We start from the raw sequence: 15,847 nt of genomic DNA on the forward strand, positions 1-15,847 counted from the left end.
GCCCTAAAATAAAACTCTGCTCGAGGAGGTGATAAAAGAAGAGTTGGAAAGTTGAGGTGGATGTGCGTCAGTTGGAGTCGCCGGGTGTGACAGCGAAACGTAAGCATTGCCCTAGGATTTATTGGAAGGATTTATTGGAAGGGAAACATCCTGATAGCATTGCTGCTGTTGTTCCTTTAACCTGTCTGTTCTGTGCCTTTTTCCTTCCTGCTCCTTGCCCATAATGATTTCACTACGTAGTTGGAGCGGCTCTCAGGTGGTTTAGTGTTATCTGGGTGACTGCTGTTCTTGGAGGAATCTTGTCTGATTTTGGAGTGTCTGGCCCTTTACATGTAGCCTTTACTTCCACATTCCTCTGAAAATCAGAACCCTGCTGACACCTGATTCCTGTGGCACCCGGGAGCTGGCAAACATCCTTAGATACTCCATGGTCTCAGCAGGTTCCACATGTCTGCATGTCCATGTGCCGTTTCCATAAAACCCATTTTAATCTGAAAGTTTATATTAATTCTGAGGTTTGTTATGACAGTAGTGGCGATTTTCATCATCTCTAGCTGCAAACCCCTTTTTGGCATTGACTATTTAGCATGGCTTGGATAACTTCTTTTGGATGGACACCCTTCTGAAGCCATGCTCAGCGTTGCCTGCCTGAATGCAGAGTGTTGTGCTCCTTGCTAACACGATTCGAGATGCTTTGAGTCTGTTTAGGGGCTTTGATCTCTGGGTGTGCAGTCAAGAATTGTTAAACAGCAGTGTAAAACCAGGCAGAAAGGGGAGGGAGAACAACAAAAGCTATGCTCAAGCAAGAATTATTTTTTTTCTTTAGTTCCCATCTAGCTGATGTCTTTTCCCTGTGTGGCGTGGGAAGCTGCAGTTTCATTATTTCTGTATTTCAGTCTTCAAACTCCCACTGGCCCTTATGAAGTGAGAATCGCTCAAGCCACTTTTTTAAAGGGCTATTTAAAAACTTCTAAGATGACATCAAGCTCCAGTGGATGCCAACTGGAATGTTGGGGTTGAAGGCAGGCTGGTAGCTGGTGTTCGCTTCCTAAACAACCCACAGCTGGTGGTGGTAATTCTGCAGGGCTGCTCAAATGTTTTCACCGTGAGGAAATAACCCCATCTCACCACTGGCATTTATATTCTGGGAGTGCTCCAGGAGGCAGCATCCGTCTGCAGATCTGCGAGGTGATAGGATAAGTGCAGCCCCTCTCTGTGATGGATGGGTTCAGGTTGGGCACCAGCTTCAGGAATTTTAAGAGAGTGTTTGGAAAACAAGCCGAGGTGTTGTGCACAGTGGGGGAGATGCAAAGAAAAGGCTTTGCACTAAATCTTGGGATCTGATGCAGCGTCGCCAAAGGAAAGAGAAAAGCTGCAGGAGGGCAGTGCTCAGGGTTCCTGTGAGCCCAGTGGAGAGGTGGCAGGAGTTTGTTCTCCATTGGAATGTTATAGTGGGAGAGAAGAGTGTTACAGCTGCTGGGAAATGGCTTTTCTGTCAGATGCTTATAATTCATGCAGCAAATGGATGTTCTTGGCAGTCTTTTTTTGCAAGAGGAGCACTAGGAATGGGAGCTGAGGTGGGACTGCTGGGCAGCACTGTATTTATGGCAGTCGTTTGGGCTGTCCCAAGGCAACAGTGCCCACATATGGGGACCATACTGCTATGCTGGGCCCCAAGCTGGCCGTGCTGCTGCCCTGCTGCAGGTAAAGGGTCTGACATCCCTGCAGAGAGCCTTCACGTGTTCCCCTTTTGCTCAGGTTCAGTTGCATTCAGCAGAATATCGTGTTGCAGCCACACTTGCCTGGATTGTAACAAATGCTGGGGATGGGTTGTTTTATGATTTTTTTCTTTTTTTTTAAATGCTGATTTGAAAGGATGGTGACTCGGGGAGGCAGTTTGCTGAGGTGAGCACTGTGCAGTGATTTGTTATCAGTGATTATCTGAACTGCTTGCGAGGGATGTCAGTGGTAGCTTGTGGATCTGTTACTTGAAAGAAAAAATTGTGCCTCACAACCTTGCATAGAAAGAAAGCTGTTAATCAGATAGTTAACAATTAGCAATGGGACCTTGCTCGAACACTGTCCCTGCTCTACCCCCTCTCCCTGTTGTGAGATACACTTCATTGTAAGACACTAACCTTAGAACAAGTGTTTGATATCAGCCTTTACGTTTGAAATGCAGTTCCTTCCTTTAAAAGGTTGTCATGGCTGTTTGATCACGGCGGATGAAAATAGATAGCTCTGACAAAGGCATTTGGGCTCTTTACCACAGAGGAATTGCTGAGGAGTGAGGAGGGGATGGGGCTGAGCCCTGGGGCTGAGCCCAGCTCTAATTGCAGCTTGTTAGCTCTGAGACTTCACCCTGGGCATCGCAGAATGCTCTGTCCTTGTCCTCTTCTTATTTTGCTCCTGGCACTTCGTTTGGAGAATAATGTTGCTATCCCTGAAGCCTAACCCTACAGAGACAGATATGCCAGCCTTTAAAAACTTCATTTCCAGGAGAAAGTGTGTCTACAGGGCTGGTTTATGAGGCAAGGCCACGCAGCAAAGTGAAATGGAGACGGTCAGGTTCTAAGCACTCCTGGTTTTCCTTTCGAAGATGCGTTTGCAAGTGAGAAGATGATGTGTGGGTGCGGGGCCAGGCATCCCTGCTCCCCTTCCCCTGCCCTGCGTGAGCACTGCTTCTCAGCCATGAGTAATTGCACGCCATCGCTGTCATGGTGAGCATTCACACTCTGCACCTTTCAGCTGGGGCTGCCCTCTGGCTTCTCTGCTTCTGTTAGCAGCAGCGTGGCATTCTCAGCCACATCGATGCTATTCCAGATGAACTGTCTGCAGGTGGTTCACCATCACCCAGCACTACGCACAGGACATGTTTCTCTGAGTGTTGACTTCCCTCTCCTCCCTCCCCAGCACCTCCCTTCTGTTTAACCCATGATCAGCAGCCTGGTTCTGCATCCCCTGTCTGCACAGTTAATGTACTTCCAGATTTGTTGCTATTAATCATAAAGTCATTAAGGCTAGAGAGGACCACTAAGCTTGTCTAGTCCAACCGACTGCCCATCACCACCGTGCCCACTGACCCTGTCACTGTGTCTTCCTGTTGCCTTTGTCCACTTCAGACTTTGACATCTCTGCTGTAAATTCCTTGGACTGTGAGGGAAGGGAATGTTGAATGATCACCTGCTCTGTAATAAATTATTGTGAAAAGGTAACTGGTGCCATACATCAGCTTAAGCTGCTGCCTGCTAACGTTGCATGAATGTGTATAAATAATGTATATTTTCTCAGTGGAAGTGCTTTGTCTTTCTAATGAACAGCTTGCTGATTGGAGAAGCAGACTGTACAGCCATACTGAAAGAGTTTTGTTTTGCCTGGACTGCTAGATCAGATTTGTGATCCTGTGGCATCAAGCAGGCATACAGGCAATCATCCCCACTGTGCTGCAGTGCCTGTCAGGCAGCACCTCTCATGTTATTCTGGGCGTTTTCTTTTTGTCTTGGTTGAGAGAAGAACTGGCACCTGGGGGAAGCACACTCAGCATCCCTGTTTTTTTAGTGTTATCCTAAAATCCTCTTGTTTTCCAGGTTACAGTTTCACATAAAGGACATAGCTGTGGACAGTTCAGGCTGTCCTGGGCAAACTTTGGCACCTTGAATCACAGGATAAAACTTTTCTGTGCCAGTTCTCAGCAAATAGGCACTCACAAGAGAACCAATTAAGCCGAGGGCAGGCACATAGTGAAGTCAGTGCGGGAGGCTTGTCCAGACCAGCCTGACATCTGCACAGTGAAAGACAGCTGTTCTATAAAACACCAGTTGTGCTTGCATGTTGTATCAGTGCCGGGCTGACCTGAGCCACCCGACGTGTGTGCTCTGGGATTTCTTACTCAGCAGAGGAGTCTGAACTCCTCACCATGACTGATGTTCAACCTGAGTGTACGGAAGCACCTGTGGCTGTGCGTGCATTCAGTTCTGATGCCAATATCTGTTGTTTCCTCTCCCTGCCAGCTGAAGACGTGGAGTGTGGATGAGCTGCAGAGGAGGCTGTCGGCGCTGGACCCCATGATGGAGCAGGAGATCGAGGAGATCCGCCAGAAGTACCAGTCCAAGCGGCAGCCCATCCTCGATGCCATCGAAGCCAAGAAGCGGCGGCAGCAGAACTTCTGAGCCACGGGTAGAATGTCCTTCCAGCCCCCAGCAATCAGCTCCTTGCTTCTATGACTACTAAACAGGTTGATTTCTATTGAAATACGCTAGCAAAATAGAGGGCAATACTTCTGCTCATTTATTTTTCCATAGCACCTTTGTGAACTCAGGAATGCCATTAAGTGGAGAATCCTTGTGGTGTGTTTTAATTTAGGCACATATTTAAAGCAGTATCCGAAGGAGTTCTGTTACTGTTTTTAGATGGATTATTTTTAAGTCAGATGAGTGGATAGAAATAGACCAATGGAAGATGGCTCACTCTCTTTTCAACTGAACCTTTCCATACTCCGTTTTCTTTAAGTTAATATGAATTGTGTATTTAATGGCTGCATCTGTTGTGGGTTTTTTTTATTGTTTTTGTTGTTCTTCGTGAATGCACAGACTCTGTTTCAAGCTGATGACTGTATGGTTCTGCTGTTAAGGTACTGATAAGTTTTAGGTTGTTGAAGAGAGTAGATGAGAACACCTACAGACTGTCCCAGCTGTTTGGAAGACACTTAAATCTCATTTTTAAAAAGCTGTAATAAGCCCCATGCCTTACACTTTGTGCTTTGATCGAGTGGGATTTCTTCAAGAACTTGGTTTTGTCCTTTGCTTGTGTACGTTAGGAATTAATATGAGTAGATGAAGTGTGTTGTGCCTCCAGGAGAAGTTACATTCTGTAATTTAAAACCCACTTTGACTTAAAGCTGAAGCCAATCGATGATCTGACCTAAAACAAAGCAGATTCCCCTCCGTCTGTCCTTCTGCTGACAGCAGAGTGCTGGGAGGGCACGGTGTGTGAATGGGTGGAAGTCATTGAACCTCTCTCAGAATTTGGTACTTCTGCTGTGTCTGAGAGCACTGCAAGGACTCTGCAGTGTGTGAAATATTTCATACGCTTCATCACTTCACATTTACCTCTTTAGGTGCTGGAATAAAAACTTCACAATACTTTGCATTTCTGCCAGGCTTAGCACGTCAGAAAGTTAAACAGAAAGCAGACATTCGTTGGGTTGTCAAAGATGTGCATTGTTGGATGGAGAGGGGGCAGAGCTGATCCAGAGAGGCCAATGGCTGATGTCCCAGTAGCCAATGTCTGGGAAGAGATTCATTCTCTTCAGTCCCTCTGAGTGCTCCTTTCTCATTAAATTTCCCGACACGGGTCTATGGCTGAAGATGCCCTGCTTGTACAATCAGTGAGGATGGTGCACTTCGCTCCCACTGGTGGAGCTGAGGAGGAAACTGAAGCAGCGTGAGGTGAGCCCAGATCTGGGCACAGAGCGAGCGATGCCTCTGCACAGCTTTAGGTGTACCTAGCTTATGGTGAAATATTTGGACAGAACCACGTATTCCTACCAATTTGTTTTTGTTATGCTCTGACGGAGAGAAGAGTTTCCATGCAATCCTCTGAAACAGGCCTTGGTGCTTCCCGCAGGTCATTAAACAGCACTGTCTCCTGAATCAAATGCTGCTCATTCCATGCCTCGAGAGGCTCTCATTCCCTGCTTGCAGCAGACTGCTGACTACTGTTAACAGGCATACTCCATTGCTGTGAAAGGAACCAAGCCATTTGTACCCCCTGCAGATCTGGCTGCATCGGTTCATCCCAGGGTGAGCAGCACTGCTCTGCAAGCCTGCTTTGTACCTCTGCTGGGCATAGAGATGTGGCACGTGGCAAACCGTGCGCTGCTGGGTGTAATTCCGGTCAGGCAGATCCTGCTGGGAGTAGTTTTACCTCTGCACTGTGTAGGTAACTTTCTGGTCTTCGTAGGGCATTAGAAAACCTGAGTTTTAGGTGAAGCACCACATTGTGGTGTGTGCTTTTGGATTATGCAACCTGTGTCTGCTGTAACTGAATGTAAGCACTGTTGAGATGCTCTGCTTTGCTGGTGCGATTGTCTTAAAATACAGCAAATGAACCAAAATAAGTAAAACTGGCCCAACTGCCTTTGAACCTTTCTTACAAGCTTGCGGTGGCTGAGGCTTGGTGATATTTCTTGCACTTAGAGTTCGAATTATTTTCTCCTTCACTGATTATCAGGTAGAGAGAAATTAATTCCCTTTCTGATGCCCTTGTAGAGCACTGTACCCTCTTAGTTCTCAGAGCCCTACCGACTAAGACCAAGGCTCCCACCCTCCAGGAGAGCTGTTCTGACAAGGTTTTTAAGCAAAGCAGTTGCTTAGTTGTGAAGCTGCATTCAGGTGCTCCTTGGGCCCATGTGCATTGCTGAAAGCGTTCTGGACAAACCGTGATCTTTGCTTCTGAAACCCAGAGATGCTGATGATGTCAGTCACATGAGACTTAATAATGTGAAGTTTGTAGCTTTAACTTTTTTGTAACAAATTAGCAACACTGGCATAAAGTGCTGACTTGAAATGCTATTTTGTAAGGTCTGCCTGTTTGTATATAATAGTGTTGGGTCTTTAGTTTATATATGTATGAAATAGTAACTTTTATTGCATTCCTCTGAGTTTGATACAGGAGGTTGTGTTTGATCTTTCTCAACATTTCTTGCCTTATTTGTTTAAAGGGGCAAATAAACTGTCCTTACAGAAAGCTTCGGTGTCCTGACTGTTATGTGCACAGAGCTGGCAGGCAGTGACAGGAGGTGCTTTGGGACCGGGTGTGGGGCAGTCCATCCCTCCCTACACAGCAGGTGAGGCTCGAGTCACACTCCTAATCCTGGCTGCACTCTCAGCTCACTCGTTCAGAATGCTGACAGTGAGTGGGTGCTGCCTTCCACGGCGAACTGTTGGCTTTTACGTGGTTTCCCTGAGCAGTTACTAAATCTGTCCCAGAGGGATGACTAACTGAGGCAGAGACAGAATCCATTCAGGAGGCAGCTTGTGTTAGCAATGCCGGAAGAAATAAAATAGATGTGAGCTTTTAAATGTTAGGAAGGAGTGTGGAATCCAACAGGAGGGAGGCTGCAGGCATTCCTAGTAGCTAGGAAAGCCCGGAGCACTTATGTGCTCTCAGCAGCATCACCATGAAACTGCAGAACACCTCCACGAAGGGAGGGCTGCACCCCAGGGGAGTCCTCACCTGCACTCCTTTCATCCATGCACAGTGCCCGTTATGCAGAGATACGAATTGCATGTGGCTAACAGACAGTGGCTGATGGATAGCCCTCATTTTGCCCTCTTTCCTTCTGTCTGTGGGCCAGAGGAGCCCAAGCAGGAGCTCAGATAAATGCTCTTGGTGTTGGCTGACAGCCCTGACTTGAGAGCTGATGATTTCTCATTGCATTAATCACTCTAGCAAAATTTAATAGTCAGACCAGGAAACGCCCATCAGCTATTTCCAGACTGAGAGTGACTTAATTACCCTTTAATTTAAGAGCCCAGGAAAGCAGCCAACTTCTTTAAAAACTTTAAAACAATTCAATCCCATCTATGAATCGCATCCTGCCCTTCTCCCTGCCAGCTCATTGCTGTTAACTTAATAGAGGCTGAGTCCCACCCAGAGCTGTTGGAGCAGCAGGAACAGCCCTTGTGCTGTGGTGAGGGGTCTCCTATCCTCCAGGTCCCAACCCTTAAGATCTCCCATACCCAGCACAGAGCACGGTCAGGGCAGCCAGGGCTGTGGCAGCTGGCAAAGGGAAAAAAGTTTGAAACGAGTAATGAAGTTTGCTTTTCCCTAAGCAGCAGTGACCAATTCTCAGCTGCATGGAATAGCTTAATAAGGTCACTCCTTAATCACCATCCCCTGGAGGTAACTCAGTCTCTCCTTCATCAATCACTTTTTGAGTGTGGGGGGTGATTTATGTGGAAATAACCCAATACAGCATTTAATTGATTTACCCACTGTGCCAAGCGAGAGCGCAGACGCTCTTGGGAAAACTGCTGCCCCAGGGACGTGTGGTCCCTTCACTCTGATGGGCAGTGGTGGAGCTGCTGTGACACAGACAACCAGCTTCCCAAGTGGGTCACTTCCATCTTTTAATAAAATACACCATATGCATCCCATGCATAGATAGAAAATTAAATTACATGCTCTTTTAATGATTTGCATAATGCTTTTTTAGTTATTACATGTCATTCAGTCTTCCTATTTTAGTACATTTTGCTACTGGAATATTTATGGAGAGAAGGGGAAATTCCTTCCTTTGTTCAAGTAACAGTGGAGTGGGAGCTGGACCGGGGCAGATAATGCTGGAAGACACGGATGTGAGCACCAACACCCTGCTCCCACCCATGCAGAGGGGCTGTGTCTGCATCAACTCCATCATCTCTTCCCCGAAGTCAGCAGTCCCTGTGGCAGAGCCATTCCCACCCACCGCCGTGCCCTGAAAGCCATCTGCGTGGCTCTGGGCTGGTCGGGTGGCTGCAGGGTGCACGTTGCTGAGGGAATTGATGCTGTGCTGAGATGTGCGCAGCCAGGTGGGGAGCCAGATGGGATGGGGGTGCCCCAATGCCTGGCTGTGAGGGGTCAGGCAGGAGCTGGTGAGGAGCAGTGCAAGGTTCCCTCTGCAGGAACGTGCAGGGGGTCACGGCAAGGCTGCTCCCTCCTGCAGAAGGGCTGCAGCCCCAGCTCCTCCTGCACCAGGAGTCAGGGGCACACAGACACAGCAGAGGCAGCTGCTCTGTGTCCAGCAGTGTTCCCCATGCCCCGGCAGCCCTCGGCAGGCTCTGTGCTGCGTGGGCTGGGTGCCAGCATCTGCAGCAGCCGCTCCTCTGGAGGGAATGCGGGAGCCCCATGGACAGGGATGGGGACACCTGCAATGCGAGGAGGGCCATGGCCAACCAGTCCTGCTGCAGAGTGGGTCCCACACCAGGCACCACCGTTCCTCCTGGGCTCATTCTGCACCGACCCGGACCCCCTGTCCTTTGCACGGGACTCAGGGAGCGGGGAGGGCACCGGGTGTGAGGCTGCGGCGGTCGGGGCTGCCCCTCCCCAGGGAGCTCTCGCTCAGCACCTCTGAGTCCTGCTCACTCTCCACCTCCTCGGGCTGCTTCTTCTCACTGTTCCTCACGGCGGCCTCCAGTGCCTTTTGCTTGCGGTAGAAGTGGGAGAACTTGTTGAAGATGATGGTGATGGGCAGTGCCACAACCAGGATGCCGCCCAGGATGCAGCCTGAGGCGGCCAGCTTCCCTGCCACAGTGACAGGCACCACGTCACCGTACCCCACCGTGGTCATGCTGACTGTGCCCCACCACCAGCATGCTGGGATGGTGTCAAAGCCAACATCCTCCTCCTTCTCTGCGGTGTAGGCTATGCCGGAGAAGACAGACACCCCCACAGCCAGGTAGAGCAGCAGAATCCCCACCTCCCGGTAGCTGTGCTGGAAGGCAAAGCAGAGTACAGTGAGTGAAAATGAACACATGTAGGGCATTGAGTTCTGCCACTCTGCGGTCCCAAATCCTGTATGTAGCATCACCCAGCACCTGCCTGCCTATAGGCAAGAAAGGTGCGTCCCTGCAGGGCTGAACATCCCCTGGGCTGGGCCCAGGACCCATTTCCATGGGGCCCTGGGGAACATCTGAGCTCGCAGATGGGGACTCAGGGTGGCGGCAGTGGGACGTAGGAGTGCACAGGGTGGGATCCAGAGGCAGCACACAGGTTTGAGCCCGGGAATGTGGGGAGTGAAGCTGGAGCAGGGCTGGGGCAGAGCAGGAGCGCTGCAGTTCGCTCCCTTTCTGGGTGTCACAAGTGGATTTCTTGGCTCTTTTTGCTTGCTTATCTGCTGACTTGCTCTTCATCTTTTAGGGAAAAGGAATCAGAGTTCTAAAGGTATGTTATTTGCAAAAGCCCCACAGCAGCTCTGGGGCTGCTCCCAGGGAAGGACAAAGAGCACCGAGCTTCACAGACATGTCAGGTTGCTGAGAAAAATGCTCTGGGCTGGAGCTCAGCAGCGTGCCTGCAGGCCCCAGCCACATAACCCCATGAATCTTTAAAGAGCATCAGTTACGGCCCTGGATGTGTTGGGGGACAGAGGTGAGGGGAAGGCAGGCTATTTTCCCCTGCTGCAAGCACATGGTGCAGCGGAAGAAAAATGAAGCAAAGAGCCTGGATTGAACCCAGCCAGAGGTACCAGCATGGTGACCAAGCCCATAGTGACACATGTCCCATCTAGGTGACGCAGATCCCCTCTGAGATGTGCAGCTCCAGCTCTGCCACCTTCATGTCCAGGCCACCAAAGGGACATACGACAACCCACGTGTTTCCCCGGAGCCCAGACTGCCCAGTGCCAGTGGCACCAACCCTGCACCTGGTGCACAGCAGGGAGGGGGATGGGGATGGCTCCTGTCAAATTCAATAGACCCTGGATCAAACCCCAGGTGGTCTGAAGACCGCTCAGAGCTTATGCACAAATGGCAGCAATCCCTCTGCTGGCTCTTTGGTGGCAGTGAACAGTTCCTCGCCATGCCAGAGCCATCGCTCCCTGGCTGTGAGCAGGCTTTGTTCCTCTGCTGCTGCTTTATGCAGTAAGAACTAAATTATGATTAACACCATGTTGTCATTTTCGTGCCCAGTGAGTCCCAGCATCAAGCTGCTGCATCAGCTCTGTCTGTGTCCACCCTGGCTGCAGCTGGCTTGGGGTCCCTGAGAAATGGCACTCCACCACATCACTGTGGGGTTGGTGGGCAGAGCTGAACAGTGCTGCTCCTGCACCTTGGTGACGTGCAGGTGGGCTGGACAGCCCCGCTGCAGCCTCATTGCACTTAAGTGGAGTGCAGAGAGGGCTCAGCCTTTCCCACATGTGCAGTTTTATTTAAATTCTGTAAGCAGTTTTATGTGTGGTTTTCACTTGCTAATTGCTCTTCCAAAGTGAGTTGTCAGATACAAATATGTTGCAGGCATCTGCGTTGCAAACAATGCTCCCAAGGACCTCATTCTCCTCCCCAGCCCTATTCAGGGGCTGCTTCTCCCCATGGCTCCAGCCCTTGCTCCCATGCCTGCCAGTGGCAGAATGCCCTGTGCCATTGGTGCCCCATTGTGAGTCCCAGCTGGCTGCTTTTGATCTGTGCTCCCCGTGCACAGCTCGAGCCTGTGCTGCTCTGCTTGGCCCTCTTCAAGGGCTGGCTTCAGGGTTTGTCTTGGAGTGATCAGCAAGAAGGAGAGAAAATCAAAGTCTGGGTTTAATTAGCCTCTTTGTCTAGCTGGAGTTCCTTTGTGAGTGCAGGGAGGGAAAGGGGCAGCTTCACCCTCCGTTGGTATATCAGCTCAGAGGGAATGGATGAGGAAGGGGCAGTGGGGACAGCAGAGACCAGACAAGGTGCCTGAGCTGCAGTGATGGAGGTGCAGTGACAGGTGGTGTGGGGCTCAGTGCCTTCATGCTTCATCTTTTATCACAAGAGGGCATGACATGGGAGATGAGGGCCCTGTCTCGCCTGACCTGCATAAGTGCTGCCTTCCAGCGTGCCAGCATCCTGCTCCTACACCGGCCCTCTGCAAGCCTTGGCTCTGTGTAGAAGGAGGATTCACTCAGTGTCCTTCCCTCACAGCTGGGAGATGGCCAGCTTACCTTCAGAGTGGCTCCCAGCGACCGCAGCCCGGTGGAGTGCCGCGCCAGCTTCAGCACGCGGAAGATGCGCATCAGCCGGAAGACCTGCACCACTTTACCCAGGTTGCCCAGCTCCGAGTCGCTGCCCGCCGTCACGTCCACCAGCAGCGTGAAGTAGAAGGGCAGCACCGAGACGATGTCGATGAGGTTGAGCGGGTGCTTGAAGAACTTCTTGGGGTTGGGGGAGAGCAGGAGGCGGGAGGACACCTCGAAGGTGAACCAGGAGATGCAGAAGTACTCCAGTTTGTGCAGGACGGGCTCGTCGAGCACGGCGCCGCTCTCGTCCACCCTCTGGTACTCGGGCATGCTGTGGATGCACATGGTGGCAATGGACACCAGCACCACGCTGATGGACACAAAACTGAACAGCTTGCTGGGGATGGAGTAGCCGGGGTTCTCCATGGTGAGCCAGAGCCGCTTGCGCGCCGTGCCGCAGCGCAGCGTGCTGTAGCGCAGCAGCTCGTGGTTGATGTCTGAGATCTCATCGGGCGACGTGTCCACGCTGCTCACCTCGCTCTCCTCATCCCAGGTGTGGTGCCGGCCCTCCAGCTTGCGCTCGTGGTAGCGGTAGCTGCAGCACGAGTCCAGGAAGAACTCGTTGATGCCCCAGTACTCGATCTCCTGGCAGAAGGAGAAGACGCACAGCTCGTCCATCACGTGCAGCTTGCCCGTCTGGTAGAAGTGCAGCACGTAGAGGAAGAAGCCAGGGTTGCGGTCAAAGTAGAACTCCCGTGCGCTCACATCGTAGTCATCGCAGAGCTGCAGGATGGACTCCTCCGAGTCACAGGACAGCAGGCGGCCCAGGCGCGTGTCAGGGAACTTGGAGAGAGCGCTGGGGCTCAGCCGCCGCCGCAGCCCTCCCACGTTGATGTTGATAAGGTCCTCCTCGAAGGCGGCACCCCAGTACGTTAAGGTCTTGTTGACCATGATCGGCAGAGCGGGAAGCCCTCCACCTGCAGGGGAGATGCAGAGGGGTGGGATGGGGGGTGCAGGGAGTGGGGAGTGGGATGTGGCTCTGGGCTTCATTCTTTGGTGCTGCTGGGGGGAAACGAGTGGGGAATTTCCACGGCAGAAGTGCCAACACAATGCACCTGCCTGCTGTGTTCGTACGTGTCTGTCCTGCCGTGTGAAATATTACCATTTATTTTTATAGTGCTGAAACATAACAGGGACGTGACTCAGAATCACTGATGGCCCTGAAATAAGAACCTGTCTGTCGGGAGGGATCAAAACGTGAAGTTCTGATTTCAGTGTTCTGACATTTTGCAGGTTTTGGGGAGCCCTGCTTTTTTGCACAGCAGCAATGCCATTTGCCACAGAGAGGCAGATCCCCAATGGAGAGCAGCATCCCCACACCCTAAAGTACATTTACCCATCCTGACCCGAGGTTTAAATCAGGAAGATAAATGCTGCTTGCCATCCAAGTCACCTTGAGAACAGATGCCACTCACCTTATGTGCTCAAGTGCTGCTGTTTGCAGGGTGGTGGTGGAGCTGGCAGAGTGCAGCCCCACAGACCTGGCGCCAGGTTTGCTCTCAGTCTCCACAACCACATTTCCCTCAGTACATCTGCTGCTTTGGGTGGCCTCTGGGGGCTCCTCTGTGACTGAATGTGGAGCTCAGAGCAGAGCAGGTGAGAGGAGGTAGCAGAGCCCTGAAGAACGGCCCCCGATGGGGTGGGATGGGGCTGAGCGCAGCTGAGGGTGCAGCACGAGGTTCTCCAGTGGAGATTCTCCTGTCCAATGTTTGTTTCTGCACAGAGCAAATGATTTCTGCCCACATCTCGCTTTCATCTAGGAATCTAAGGCAGCAATTAGGAGTTCTCTAACTTAGTGGTGAGGAGCTGAGCTGAGCCTCAGGGCTGGGTTTGGACCCAGCGCTGCGTGATCTCCCTGTTGGATCACCGACACCTCATGGTGTCTGTGGGGCTCTCTGCTGCAAAAGGATGGGGAAGGTCGGGTGTGTTTCTTTGCAAAGGCACAACGGGCAGAGAATACAAAAGCGTCTGTCTGGAGTAATGTGAATTTGCAAATTTCCCTTTTAGTTACGCTGCTGTCTCTATAAATGATGGAACAGATTAAGCCAGTTTCTTCCTGCTACACTTGGAAATACACTGTAAGCTGTTTTAAGGAGCAACTATTGGAATTGCATGAGCCCAGCATGAATTGGGGCATTCACTTGAATACGTACCTTGTAGAGAAGAAATATCTCTAATACATCCATTTATGACAGCAAAAATTAAGTATAAAAGCAGATTGAGTCTATCTGTGAGAAATGCTAGAGGAGTTTCCCTTGACAACGTGTTGGTTTTTTTTTTTTCTGAAAGGCTTTCCAGTGGAAGTTCTGTACACGTATTCCAACTGGCAGAGGGGACCCAGGGGGGCGGGAAGAGAGATGCTCATAGATTTACAAAGGAGGATGTGATGAGCGCAGGGAGTACTGCACGAGGGGGTTTTCCAAACAGGTACAATGGATTTAGATTAGCAGTCCAAATAAAAAGCCCTGTACTCACCGCTCAGCACGGCTTCCCAGCGGCGTGTCTCAGAGGAGCCATTGGGAACACAGAGTGGAGGAAAACCTTCAGCCCCAGCTGCAGCCCAGCCCTATGCACCCCTTTGCCCCAGGTGTGCTGGCAGTGGGGTGCCCATGGGGCAGGGCTGGGGGCACTGTGGGGCTGAGATCCTGTCCTCAGCACCGGGGACAGCTTGGGCAACACTGGGGAGGCACTGCTTTACCCATCATGGAGAAGTGCCCCATACCTGTCACTGTCACTGAGCATCCCCGTGCCTGCTGAGTGGAGGATGCTCGGCAGCACGCCTGTCCTTGGCTGGTTTGCCTGGGGGACACGGGGAGGGGAGAGCATGGAAGGGGTTTTCCCTCGGCTGGGAAACACAAAGAGTGAGCTCCTGCTGCACGCTGAGAGGCCATCGAAATGCCCAGGGATGGGAGGCAGATGGAGGGGGATTCCCTGCCTTCTCTGGGGTGAGGGGCTACCAACCGCTCCGGTGTCTGCTCAGAGCTGGCAGCCCAGCGCTGCTGCAGACGATGCGCTGCCCTGTGCCACCCTCCGCTCCCTGGTTTTGGGCAGCAGGCACACAGATCTGGGGTGTGGAACCAGGGCCCCTGAGCTTCTTGGGGGGGAGGGAAGTGAAGAGAAAGCCCTTCGGTGTGAGGGGCTCCCCTACCGCCGCCTGCAGAGGGACGGGAGAGGTATTCCCGATCTCCGGCTCCCAGCAGCAACCCAGAATGAGGACGCCGGCACACCCCGCTCACCCACCGCTCCCTTCCCCGCTCACCTCGGGATGCCGGAGCCCCGGCGTGCCGCACCCCGCAGCTCCCTGGGATGCTGCTGCCCGGTCCCCGCTGCTCCCTGCATTGCCGATCTCCCGCTCCCCGCGATGCCGCACCCGCAGCCGAAGCCCGGCCCGGCTCCGCTCTCACCTGCCCTCGGTGCCGCCCCCGCCGCAACGTGCGCGCCCGGCGCGGAGCCCTGCGGAGCCCTGCGGGGCCGGCGGCAGCTCCGCGGGGCCGGGGGGGCCGCCCCGCCGCCCCCCGTCCTTCCCCTACAGCGGGGTGCCGCCCTCCGGCTCCGCCCGCCCGAGCTGCTGTGCTCCGAGTGGGGGAAAAGATGGAGGGGGGCTCTGGGGAATTCCCCCCCTGTACCCCAGGAAAGCTGGAGACGGGCGTGAGCTGGTTCTGCACGCCGGGGGGAACCCGATTTTTTGGCAAAACCGGCTTGCTAATTGGAACAGCTCCGGAGTGAGCGGGCAGTTTCTCCCTGACAGATGCACAGGGACAGGGACAGGGCTGGCAGCGGGACAGAATGGGAGCCGTAGCCAAGGATAAGTACCCCATCGCATGTCCTTACCTGCTCAAAGTGCTCAGAGCAAGCTATTGAGGTGGGCAAGGACCTCCAAATCAGCGTGCCCCTCCGCGCCTTGCAGGCGTTCAGCCTCGGCCTTCCTGGGATCCCATCACATCATCCGGCTCCATCCTCCTCCTTGCCACGAGGCTCGTGTGGGGCACCAGGGCTGCCCCCCCAGGCTGAGACACCCCTGGCACTGGGCTCCCCGCTGTCTCCGTGTCGGAGGTGGGCAAACGGGGTGAGCCCCGGGCATGGCACACGCTGCACTCAGATCACTGGGCCACC

The 15,847-nt window shown here is 52.5% G+C and overlaps 2 protein-coding genes across 2 annotated transcripts in view; one reads left to right on the forward strand and one right to left on the reverse strand.

The window, feature by feature from the left end:
• The window catches only part of STK4 (serine/threonine kinase 4), a 39,990-nt gene extending 33,243 nt beyond the window's left edge, over positions 1 to 6,747 (forward strand). The window contains exon 11 of the mRNA XM_042832443.1: positions 4,011 to 6,747. Coding sequence (XP_042688377.1) covers positions 4,011 to 4,169 — 159 coding nt within the window. The 3' untranslated portion in view covers positions 4,170 to 6,747. The remainder of the gene's footprint in view (positions 1 to 4,010) is intronic.
• A 2,284-nt stretch (positions 6,748 to 9,031) lies between these two features.
• KCNS1 (potassium voltage-gated channel modifier subfamily S member 1) lies at positions 9,032 to 12,625 on the reverse strand. The gene is made up of 2 exons (XM_042832434.1): positions 11,660 to 12,625; positions 9,032 to 9,475 (listed from the first exon to the last, which is right to left on the reverse strand). Exons 1-2 carry the CDS (start codon positions 12,623 to 12,625, stop codon positions 9,032 to 9,034), a joined length of 1,410 nt encoding a protein of 469 aa, XP_042688368.1.
• Between the last annotated feature and the right edge of the window lie 3,222 nt (positions 12,626 to 15,847).

The sequence above is a fragment of the Centrocercus urophasianus genome, unplaced genomic scaffold (genome assembly GCF_019232065.1).
Source record: "Centrocercus urophasianus isolate 14NV4802_14NV808 unplaced genomic scaffold, USGS_Curo_1.0 seq_38, whole genome shotgun sequence".
Lineage (NCBI taxonomy): Eukaryota > Metazoa > Chordata > Aves > Galliformes > Phasianidae > Centrocercus > Centrocercus urophasianus.